The following is a 12,854-nucleotide window of genomic DNA, read 5'->3' as shown; positions in this document are numbered from 1 at the left end:
AGGCAGGCAGTGACACAATGGAGTAAACCACTCCTTTTATTTATTTTTTTAAATTTTTATTTTCTATAGTTGATTAACAATGTTGTGTTAGTTTCAGGTGTACAGCAAAGTGATTTAGTTACACGTATACATGTATCTATTCTTTTTCAAATTCTTTTCCCATTTAGGTTATTACAGAATACTGAGCAGAGCTCCCTGTGCTATACAGCAGGTTCTTGTTGGTTACCTATTTTAAATACAGCAGTGTTAAACCACTCTTTTTAAAGGAAGCAGACACCTCTCAGCTCCAGCTAGAAGTTATCATTTGTGAATGTGTTGTCAGACTTTTCCATTTCTCAAAAGTAGCTAGAAATTCAGATTTTTACATGAAACTTCAAGATTTTTGAATGCTGGGAACTAATTCAAATGTATAAAGTCACTTGTACACGCTAGACAAAACTATCTGCAGGCCAGATCTATCCTGTGGGCCCCAGTCTGTGATTTCTGGTTAGAAAGGTTTAGTTACCATACAGCTCCTCACAATGGAATGTTTTATTGCATAAACACTTACGAGACAAAATTAAAAAATGGTTTTTCTTTAGTTTCTTTTTTAAGCATGTATTCCTGTGGAAGTTCTGGTCAGGACCATAAACCTACTTTTAGCTGAATTATTTGTCTTCTAAATTTTTATCTCCTTAATTAATAATTGGCTTTGTATAACTGCTTATCTCCAAAGGCAAAATCTCTTTAAGGATAAAGGCAAAAACCAAACATAAAGCTTGGTAGTATAAATATACCAATTTATACCATAAAGTGACTTCAACAGCCATCAAGAAATCTAAAAGAACAGCCGTCAAGAAATCTAAAAGAACATAACATTAATATGTAATAGCAACAGTTAGTACTAAAAGCACTAATTTTCCTTTTCAAGGTTTCCCAAAGTGTGTTCTGTGAAGTGTAGATCCCTAGGGTTGTGTTTCCTAAAAGCAGTGTTTAGGAAAAAGTTATAAACTTCCTTCTTGGAGCTTCACAGCAGACACTGGTGTATATTAATTAAAGGCTCTAAGAAGTTCTACAGGAAATGAATCTATTCGAATGTTGTTTAAGCCAGCATTTCCAAAATTACTTCCATGGAACCTATTTTTTTGCGTAACACCTATTCATATCCACACTTTGGGTAATACTGCCCTATTATATCTTACTCTTAGTATGTATCAAAATATGGCAATAATAAGGTTGAACTAATTGAACAAAACATCATAGAAATTTCACTCCAATCAAGGCCTTTTCCTCACTTATTTCCTGCTATTGCTCTCAAAGAGTTAACTAAAATTTCATCCTGGTTAAAACTGAAAGTCATTAATAGGGATAGGATTAGGCTAATTTCTAGGAAAAAAATTTAAGAAATGCAATAGAGGTCACTTATTTTGACAGGATGCTACAAGATAACATCATTTCCTAAAAAGACAATTTCACTGAAAATTTGCAAAAGCCTCTAAGTTAAAATTAAATATAAAATGCATTTTTATTGTATCTTTAATAACAGCATAAGAGAAAACATACAGTTTTAGTAAGAACAGTTTTAAACACAAGCCTTAGGACTTCAAGTTTCTGAACATGACCAAATCTCCCTATAGCTCTAGCATTCTCTCAGTTTAGCCCACTATTTAGAATTTAGACATTATCTACCAGTAAATAATGTTATCTTGAGCTCATTTTAAACATCTCACCCTATATGTGGTCTGGTGCTCTCCTTAGGTTACAAACATCTACCACGTGAAGGGTCTACTGCACAGTGCCTTCCTTTTCATTTGTTGGGCTCAAAGCAGCTCCAAAAAGCAACCGAACTGTTCAGAGTCAACAGTGCAATCTGGTGGCTAGTTCAGGAAATCACCTGACCAAATCCCCCTTCCCTGCCATCTGATCTCTTTCCCACAAAGTATCCATAAAGCTCATAGCTCAGCATCGCCCCAACCCCACCCCATTTCCTTTTTCCTCTTTTCAACACCTTCAAACTCCTACTCAAGCTCTTCAGGAAAAAGTCTCCATTTTTCTCTCCCTAATCCTACAATCCTTTCAATGTACATGAATCAGAAAAACAATAGTGCAGAACCATCAGGACTGCTCTCCCCAGTAAGCAGCAGCATCCCGGCTCTTCTGACAACCAGGATGAGTCAGCTAAACCTAGGTCCGCTGATACAGCTGCAACAGCTCAGCTGCAGTGGTAATGAACTCAGACCCACCCCAGCTGTCAGCAATTCTATTTTAAGAATCACAGACCTCACAGAATGACTGGAGTGCCCCACAGTATCACAAATAAACTAGTTTGTGGTTTGTGAGGCATCTTTATCTCTTCCACGTGTAAGGGGTTGTTTTATTATTATAACCACCAAAACCAACAGCCGTAACAGCAATAACTGTGGTTTGGACTCTTCAAAGTATATTCACATTTGGTATCTCATGTCAACCTAATTTTCAACACATAGCTCCCGAACAAACGGCTCAGCCACCTTTGTGGAGCTTAGATGCTACCTGTGATTCTCAAAGGCTGCCCTCCACCCAATAGAGAGGATAAGAAGACGCCCTCCCTGTACCTTCTGCGGTAAGTGGCCAGAAAGAAATTTAACAGCTGCTCAGAGGCACTGGCCTTGATGAGACTTCTGTACCCTGGGCAGCTCTGGGGCCGCCAGGCAGAACTCCACTGGGACTCAAAGCAAAAAGCTCTCACTGTCACACTAAGACTATTCCTCAGATACCAGTAGATCACAGGCCCCAAAGAACCTCAGCAAAATAGCCTGGATTCTTCTTAGACAGGAAGCCGAAAGTAACCCTGGGAAATTCTCTTACACTCTCCCAGGATGCTCCACACCCACCACCAGCATCAAGAAACAGTGCAGGTACAAAAAGGAAATTGCTGCCATCCGCACCAGGCTACACAGCCTGATGTGTGGAAACCACAGGCTTACAGCCCCACTGGGAACTTCAGTTACTGTTGAACAATTCAAACAACACTCTGTATACTGTTTCATAAGGGCACCCAGTACAAAAACAGAGCATGCATAAACTGTGCCCTGAAAATGGTGATGCACATCCTTGCTCTATGCTTGATATAATAAAGCCATTATCAATTAGATGCTATGATTAATACCCGTACTTACAACCGTAAGATTCAAAGAAACATCTTCCCTCCAAAAGCTTTCCAGACTCCCTCAAGAACACCTGACCACTTTGCTTTTGAGCCACCCCACATCAACAACCGTCTATAATGCTTCCATCATAGCACCTGTGACTCCTTACTCCACTTACTATTCACTTGGCTATTTCCCTCCATTGGACTCTGGGGGCCTCTAAGGCTGAGACCATATCTCTGTGTGGGTCCCAACTGCCCAGCACAGCACCCAACCCGTAGTGAGTGCTCTGTGCTCCTCAGCATGCTGGTGAATTAACGAAGGTTTTCCCGAGGGGCAGACAGTGTTGCTGTAAGAACTTGTCCAGCAGCTGCCCCTCTATAGCTCCCCAATCACTCTCCTCACTCCACTGAAAGCTACCTTCTAGAGGCATGGAAATACACTGTCTGGTCACCAGTGGGTACGCCAGGGCTTGGGCCTAATCAGTGCAAATTTCTGATGCCACTAGGTGACGCACGCGGTGATCAGAATCATCTAGTGCTCGTTATCACTTCTGATATTCCCGCATCACTTAGAAAGTATAAGCAAGATAGATGATTCCCTTTTGAAAGAAAGAAGAAACTAGCAGTTTTGAGCACCTACACTGCACCACTGTGCTAGGCATTTTACATACACTGTCACATTTAAACTCACCATAACTGTTATGCTGTAAAAATTATCTCTACTTTAAAAACAAGGAAACTCAGACTCAGAAGTGTGACAGCAACTCAGGACTGAAACCCAGGTTTATCTGACCCCAAGTCTATAATAGACACTCTTTCCACTGCAATGATGCTGTGTGCCTGCAAGGCTCCCTGTCCTCCAGGCTACTGGCCACCAGCTCTGCTTCCCAAGAGTCTCCTGGAAAAGTCAAAATGCATTTTTATTTGTGAATGATTAACCTCTCTCTTCTTTCCAATCTCATTTGGCCCATTTTCAACACATTAAGAAATGACCCATAGACTCTTCTCAAAGCTACTAAACAAAACTAGCAGTTAGAAAAGCTCAAATATGATTTGGCAATGAAACTGGCTATTTTAACTTCTAGGTTCATAGCCTCAGGCACTCTTGCGCTGCAGCCAGACAATTTTGTCCAATGTCTACATAAATGTGTATTTTCAGTTCCATGGCGCTAGGGCAAGGATGTTGTCACTGGCATGCCGATCACTCAAACTCTTGAGAGGAATGTACACATAAAAGTTCACGTTACCTAAGTTTTTCCTGGGAAGAAGCCTATTCTTTGAGTGAGCTTCATGAAATACTAATTCTACCAGAATCTTCACAAGTATAATCCCCAAAGAGGTATATAATATGCTGGATTAAACAATATTACACACATTTATTTATTGCAAAACTCCTCAGAACTTTAATATATCAATGTTTCCCAAATGTTCTTGGCTATGGAATCTTTAATTAAAGGAAAAAGTGGATATAAAATGTACAAAGTAAGTGCTCAGTAAGGGACACCTATTATTATTAAGAGCAAACGTTCTGTCAATGATCCTCTCAAGAGACCAGTGTTTGATGAGACAAGCGTTCTTCAGAACACACTTTGGAAAACACGGACTATGATCCATTAGAGGATGGTATTGGCTATTTTGCCCCCTGGTTACCATTTTGTACACTGAAACTGCAGCATCTTTTAGACCTCCCTAGAAAGGAATAACAGCTTCCAAAGACTCAAGCACTAAGAAACTCTGGACCCATTTGCAAAATCAGAGATGCATGGAGAAAAAAAAATAAGACATTATGAATAGAAGGTACTTCTCTCATTTTAAAGGAGGAATTCTTTCTTTGGAGAAATTCTTATGATGGGAGGTGCCCAAAGCATGAATTTAGACAAGGAACAAATAAATAAATCAAGAAGATTAGAAGTGCTAAAGATTTCCAAGGTGGGATAGGACACAAAACCAGATTTGATTGAGCCAAGATAAAATTATAGTTATTGTCTTAGGAGGTAGTAGGTGGGGAATGAAAGAGTTTGAGTAAATATACCACAAACCCAAGGACTGAGGCCATCAATCAAGACTGCCCTACAAGCCCCTACCTGTTTTTCCCAATTTAACTTCCCTCTACTCCCTTTCATATATTTGTGTTCCATCCTAAGTGTTCTGCATTCATACCACACAATTTCTCATTTCTGTGTTCACACTGTTGCCTTTCTCCAAAATGTCTATTCCCCCACACCTCGATACTTCTCCTGGCCAATCTCCAAACTCTCTTCATCCTTCAAGACCTCGTTGAAATGACACTTCATCCAAGAAGCTTTCTTTCATCACTCCTGGTATGTATAAACTGTCCAAAGTGCTTAATCTACATCTTACCTTGCTGTATTCATTATTTTTCTTAATTTGACAAATATCTGAGAACCTCTTATGCACCAGGCTCTACAGATTTGTCTATTTATACACTTGTTTTATCTACTCATTATATTATTAAGTTTTTGAACACAGGATTTTATGTCTGATTCAAAATAAGTTCTGATTCATAGTAACCAATACTAAAGCCTTGCCCATAGTAGGCACTCAAATGTGGTTTGAAGGAAGAAAGGAAGGCACAGCATTTTTAAAAGCTGTATGTGGGCTGGAGACAGCTTAAATCCTAGGCAAAACGATCGGCCTATTTTTGTAACTAAAAAAAGTGATGAAAAATGCTAGAGATTCCTCTGATTTATAAATGGGGGTAGGAGACACTGGAATGACAGACAGATTAGACAGATTTAAAAATTAAATAATTAAACCAGCCTCTATTTCCAGCTTCCTTTTTTTTCCACCATTTTTCTTTTTTAATTTTTGTCTTTCTAGTTTTAAGTGGATGACCTGAGCAATAACCTAAAGAATTCACCTTACATAAGACACTTCAGTTTGGTACGACAGTTTAAATATATATATAGCAAAGTCAATCTGTCATGTTTTAGAATATTTATAAATTGTGATTGTGCTATAAATTGTAAGGAGGAAGAATTAGGAAACTTTTCTGATACTCCTTTCAAGGTGTTTGCTATCCCACATCTCTGGCCAAAGTGTTCTAGAAGTTAAGAACCATAACATCTCCTTCCTCACCTCCTTTTCAAGGTTACTCTTTTCAGCCCCTCAATCTGTTAGACCCTCTTAGGTTTCCTCATCTATCAGTCTGCTGTCTTGAACCTTCAGGTTCAGCCTATTTCTACATTCGAAAAGTAGAGTTCCCTTAACAAGAGGGACCACTGTCACAATGGCTGCCTGCTTTACTGGAAGCATGGACAAGAACACAGCTATCCTCTGGGATGCCTGGGACATCTGAGCTATGGAACTCCTCTTGCTGGAGGAAGGGGAAAAAAAAATCACCGATCTAGAGGTTTTGCAATTACTCCTACTCTTGCCAATTTGTCTTTCATTCTTTAAGACTGAGGGATCCTCTACTCAATACCCTGTAATGGCCTATATGGGAAAAGAATCTAAAAAAGAGTGGATATATGTATATGTATAACTGATTCATTTTGTTGTACATCTGAAACCAATACAACATTGTAAATCAACTATACACCAATAAAAATTAAATAAAAAAAAAGACTGAGGGGTCAATTAATCAGGCCATAAATACAGTTTCTTTTGCCATCTTTCAGGATCAGACCTATATATAGAATAGTGGAGTCATCTAATGAAAGGTAATCACTGACCAAAAATATAACTACCTGAAATCCACTAAGTATGGATTCATTTGAGTTAAAAAACAAACATGATCTTAGAAAGGATAAGTGAGAGGGAACCTTTCTACAGGCGCTGTATTAGGAAAACCATGTGATTAACCTAATCCACACAAAGGGAGTGGGGGGTTGATTTAGGGGAAAGGGAGAGGGCAAAGGACAGAAAATCTGTGAGGTCACTTTAGAACATGGTGTATATTTCCAAGGAGGAATTCTGGGAGGACTGGAGAGAACTAAACAACAGAACGAGGGCACTAAGATCCTGAAAGGTAGCCAAGCTAAGAAGTAGAAAAAGCCAGAAAGAGCCACAGCTCAGAAGGTTTGGTGAATGAGCTCTAGAGGCTGACTTTACCTTGACCTATTGCCCAGGTCCTCATTTACTCCCAAATGTTCAACCCAGCTCTCACTGTCTGTGGGAGCATCCAAAATGAGGTGGAATGTACCGAAACCTGGTAGGGAAGTGTGACCAAATGAGGCTGGGAGTGGAAGATGTGGAGCTGAAGCCAAGAAAGAGGTTTCAAAAATGGAGCCAAAAGAGCCAGAACCCAAAATGGGATCCAGTTCATTAGAATTACAGGTATTTGGGGACTTCTATGTTTCCCATCCTAAGTTTTATTTCAATTGTTTATGCTGGAAATTCTGAGTATGCCTGGGTCAAAGAAATACGTGATCAGCAGCCACCATTCAGAATTCACCAAGCTCCAATAAAACTGCTTCACTTGAGCTCAGAAAATGGAAACTGGAATAAGGCAGAAATTTGTAGAAACACAAACAATGAAAGTTAGTTTCCCTATAAACATTTCCGAAACAGATAATTACACTAATTAATTTCAAAAGTCCTTCAAGCCAAGGGTAATACACATGTTTGGAGTGAAAACACTCAACAGTAATGGTGTTGCCTCCATACCACCTCCACCTGCAACCACCACTGCTCATCCCCTCTCACAAGACGTCCAGCCCTGGTGTGAGCTTGCCCTGACGGAACATATGACCCACCTCCTCCCACATAGCCAGTGACATGGCCCTTCCAAGGTACACAAGCCCCATCTGCTCACCTCCAGACTCCTCCCCTCAATTCAACAGCTTCTTAATCTACTCTGGGTGTAACTGTCTCAGTATGTACCTCTACCCCTCTGTCGTTTTACAGATACGAACATATTTCAAATCCTCTCCTACAGTGCATGACCAACCCCACCTTAACCCTTCTGAGCTCACTCCCACTCCCACTGATGTGTCAGTGGCAGAGACTCTCTGGAGGTTGACCATTTTCCTCTGACATCTGACCCTGCCAAACTGGGCTCAGTCTGTCTAATTTCATATTACTCCAAAGAGATTTAGAAGTTATTGCAGCTTTCTTATTATTTTTTCAGAGGAAACACTGTACACTCCCATTCTAGTCAGTCCCCATGTCTCCCTCTTAACACACAGCCTCTCTACATTGTTTAAATTAAGACGAAGGTTAACAAAGGCTCCTTACTCTTTTTCCCAGCCTGCTATTTTCTACTGTTTTCCTATACAGCTACCTGTATAGCTACCCTATCCAATGCTGTTAACTGTTGTTATAAAAATTGGGCAATAGCCCCAGATATTGAAAAACTATAGTGATACTTTCAAACCTGCTAAAATCCTTGCCTCTTCCTCTGCATCAATTATTGTACCACGACTCAGGATCCCCATTCTTCAGTAACTCCCTCTTCTGCTTTACATACTGTAATCTCCCACTTATGGGTGGCCAAGTCCCAGCATCATTTTTTTGCAACCAATTGTAAACCCTGTTCTAGATGTCACCATTCTTTTCAAAGTATGTTACTAGGTAGATAAGCTCTAACCCTGCTCTCCTGAATCCTCTAGCACTATGTAGAACTAACAGCACCACTTGTGCAAGTACCCGACCTCACCAAACGCTTTCACATTCATTTTGTTCTTATCTGAGCCTCTCAACATCCCAGAGAGGAAACATTTTTCTTCTCATTTTATAGGTGAGGAAGCCAAGTTGCAGCAAGGATTATGTGACTTATTCAGAGTCAAGAAGATATTTAAATGCTAGAGTCAAGACTCAAACTGGGAACTTTACATCTGACCACAACTCTTTCCGCATACACATTTCTGAGAATAAACCTGGCTGTCAAGCAAGCCCAGCACCTCTGGTGTAAGGGGATGCTTTCGGCCCCATGACAGATACCTGCCTTGGTCCCTTATTCCACACCACTATTTTTTACTCTATTTCCCACCCCTAGCACCAAGTCTTGACACACAAACTCACCCCCCTCCCAACCTCCTAAGGATCTTTACTTCTGCCATGTTAACCAAGTTTTTTCTTCTGCTCTAAACAGTCTTGCCCCTTCTCCACTGATAGCCCCTCTGCCAGGAGAAAGGAAGCGGTCTTCCTTCTGTTACCTAGTGACTTACACTCTTTGGCTCAGAAACTACAAACTTAACCACAAATTCTGTAGAAGTGTACATTATCTATGATTTGGGGTCCATGTTCTCTGTCCTTCCCCTCCGCTGCCCTATTTGAAGCCATCCCATTTTAGATTATAAGCTCCTGGCCCAGAAGGCGCTATTTAGCCAGCTATGGGTACCACCCAGCACAATCCCTTGCATTCAAAGGCATATAAATGTTGATGATTATGATCTTTTTTTAAAAAAATAAATAAATTACTCCTGCCCTTGATCTGAAATAATGACAGAAACCAGCTGCCAAAACCACTAAGAGCATTATTTACTTCAATTCAGAGTTTCTGAATAGGAATTAGCATAAAAGAGCCGTAAAGTGAAAGACAAGGGCACATTTGTTTACATGTGGTCCCAAAGGTATAAAGCAAAATACTGAGTAATTTGTTATTAGCTTCCCATCAACAGCAGTCCAGCTCTATTGCATAGCAAGGTCACCCCGGGTAAGAGGATCCTAGTTTCAGCATTCCCATGACAAGGAAAAGGCAATCAGCTATTCCAATTGCATACGTGCTCTGGAAAAGCAACAGCTGGCTGCATATTACTCACCGGTTTATCCTTGATGGTGGGGCTTGACACGCACAGGTACAGTTTCCCATCTTCTTCTAGGCAGGCATCTATCAAAGCTTGCACTGAGCTCTCCTCCTGGAACAGCAGAAAGGCATAGCCTTGGGGAAAACAAAAACAAAAGGGTGGGGGGAGGAATCAGTAAATTAAACTCAAAGTACCAATTAAAAATTTACCTATTGTTTCACTTTGGCAAATTCTTACTAAAATCTAAGAACTTGAAGTGGGACACAGGGAAGTAAGAGTCATTGAGACCCTCATGTGTTAGGTACTCATAGACTTTACTTTGATTAATTTCCATAATTACTCAGGGGGGCAAGTTCAGAACACATCTATGGAATTTCCATTAAATAGGTTTGGTCATCTTTAATGAGAGCAGGCAGACTCACCAATGGCCTGAGCCACAGCGGCTCAGGAAACAAGCATCACCTGCCCTCCAACTTCCACCAAGCTCTAGGCTTGACACATGCTGCAACATGGATGTACCCTGAAAACATTATGCTAACTGAAAGGAGCCAGGCACAAAATACCGCATGTTATATGGAATGTCCAGAATAGGCAAATCTAGAGAGACAAAAAATAGATTAGTGGTTGCCTAGGGCTGGGGGAGTGGAGGGAATAGGTACAGTGTTTCTTTTGGGGATGATGAAAATCTTCTAAAATTGATTGTGGTGGTGATTGCACAACTGTGAACATACTGGAAACCACTGAACCGTACATTTTAAATGGGTGAACTGTGAATTATATCTCAACAAAAGTTGTCAAAAAAAAAAGCTCAACAATAGGCTAATGTGTCTTTATATGTTATATCTGATGGTGATGCTCTGTTTCTTCAAGGATATTCTCCTGTCTCACGGCTGAATACATGATCTGTGAATGTGGACACGAGCTGCAGGATGTCCATGGACACAGCCAGCTTTGTTCAGTTCAATTCAGTAAGATTTACCGAGCAACTGTTACAAACGAGACACAATCTATGGATTATGAGGAAAATTGAGATGAATGAGACTAGGTTCCAGCTGTCCAGAGACTTATATGATAGAAGAAACAGGCTTTTAGACAATTAACTTCTTGCTACAAAGCTGAGGGAGATAAACGGAAATAAGAAGTACTATGGGAACCCAGACAAGCAAGGAATCTGACTTGAGAGAATCAGCAAAGACGTCAAAGAGGACAATAGATGTTCAAGGGGCCAACTGTGGCACTTGCTGCTACACTGGCATTCATGAATGGCAGCTGAGCAAAGGCCCATGATGAGCTAGTCTAAACCTGAGTGTTCAGCTGTTCAACCTCTCTACAATCCCTTCAGCTTTGCCAAGTCTCTCAGCTGTCACCTCCACTCCCAGTCCTGCTACTGACCTCAAAGGAAATCATCACCAATAAGACTCTCCTCTGGCGCACTGTGTGCCAGAAAGATGTGAGTGGTGAAGAAGGATAAGAACCCCCGTGTTCAGAAGCTTCTCACACATCAAACAAAGATGCTAATCAACTGGCCTAGAAGCAAAGCTCTCTGGAGTCCTGGGCAGCACGTGATGACAGTGGCAGTGGACAGTGAATAATGGGTACTCTTTATCCTTTTCCCCAACTCCTCATCTACTATACAGAGCATCCAAGCAAACAGAGTAGGAAAAAGATCAATCATTATGCAGCACACCAGGAGTGGCCAATGCAACAGGCAGAAGCCAATACGAAGGGGAAAGCACCAAGCCCACAGGAATGGGTATGGAGCTACAAGATGGAGGCTGCCTACATGGCAGGACCCAGAGCTGTTTTCTGGGCTTTGCTCCCAGGCTAGATGGGTCAAAGGATTCAGCAGATGGCCAGGCAAGGACAATAAAACTTAACTGCAAAACTAGAAAGGATAATACATCATTTCTTCATACCCCCTCTCTTTTCGAAATAGTATCAAACGATTACCAAGTCCCAGCGAATCTATTAAAAGTTCAATGTTTTCATTTAATGTGAGAACATTAATTACACTTGCCAAAGAGAATATTAGAGGTCAGTGAGTTAAAAAATGCAAAGATCACAAAGAGGAGGTCTCAGCATGTCCTCTCAAACCTCCTGCCTCACCAAGTTAAATCTTGGTGCAAATCTTCCACAAAGGTCCTCGGAGGCATGCTGAATATCTTGTTCTTGGAGAGGACCCTGTCTGTGTACAGTACGCGCAGGCACATCAAAAAGGCCTGGGGACGGGGCAGCTCAGTGAGCTGGGGTTCTCTCTAGCTCCTTGCCTCTGCAAGGCCACCGAGCTGGCTGCACCTTTCCTGCACATTGCTGCCCACCTCTTACAATCTTCCACACCAAATCCCACACTGTGTTCAACTTGGGCATCAGAGGAAAGAGAGGGTGTCTCCCCATAGCAGCTGAGTGGCTACCACAAAATCACACAGATTTTTCACCCAGGCCTGTCTCACAGCCATAAATGACAACACTGGCAATAGACAGAGTAAAAACAACTGGGAGTCACAAGCAAAAGCCTGCTACAAATATTATTACCAAGGAAAATATCTACAACTTCTTTTCCTTTCCCAGGGAATGGGCCAATTTCTTCAGAATGGTTCTTTTACAACAAATCATCTCTCCTCCCTGATCAGCAAGCTGCTACTCTCAATAACAACAACATTCTCTTAGCACCACAGATAAGGGGTGTAACTCAAGTCCAACCATTTCCTTCAACCCTGCCTCCTACCTCAGGCCTTTCAACCAAAACAAAATTCACCAGAGACCCCAACACACCCATGAAAACAACTTCATGATACGTTCACCTATTAAAACACCTTCTGATATCTCAAGGTCAACCAAACCCAGATAGCAACAGAAATCAGAGGATTAAAAAAAAAATCAGGAAGGAAGAAAACTTCAAACACATTTCCCTTTTGATCTTCAGAAATTCGAGGTCAAAGTAAACAAAGTAGAAAAAGGTTCCTTCAGGAATAACAAGGTCTGGGCTTCCCTGGTGGCACAGTGGTTGAGAGTCCGCCTGCCGATGCAGGGGACGC

The 12,854-nt window shown here is 41.2% G+C and overlaps 1 protein-coding gene across 5 annotated transcripts in view; it reads right to left on the bottom strand.

Annotated features, from left to right (window-relative positions):
- The window catches only part of CPEB3 (cytoplasmic polyadenylation element binding protein 3), a 177,847-nt gene that overhangs the window by 34,938 nt on the left and 130,055 nt on the right, over positions 1-12,854 (bottom strand). For all 5 annotated transcript variants that reach the window (XM_060034474.1, XM_060034473.1, XM_060034476.1 and 2 more), the window contains one exon: positions 9,835-9,953. In XM_060034474.1, coding sequence (XP_059890457.1) covers positions 9,835-9,953 — 119 coding nt within the window. The remainder of the gene's footprint in view (positions 1-9,834; positions 9,954-12,854) is intronic.

The sequence above is a fragment of the Delphinus delphis genome, chromosome 16 (assembly GCF_949987515.2).
Source record: "Delphinus delphis chromosome 16, mDelDel1.2, whole genome shotgun sequence".
NCBI lineage: Eukaryota > Metazoa > Chordata > Mammalia > Artiodactyla > Delphinidae > Delphinus > Delphinus delphis.
This window is presented reverse-complemented; position numbering and strand designations above follow the sequence as displayed.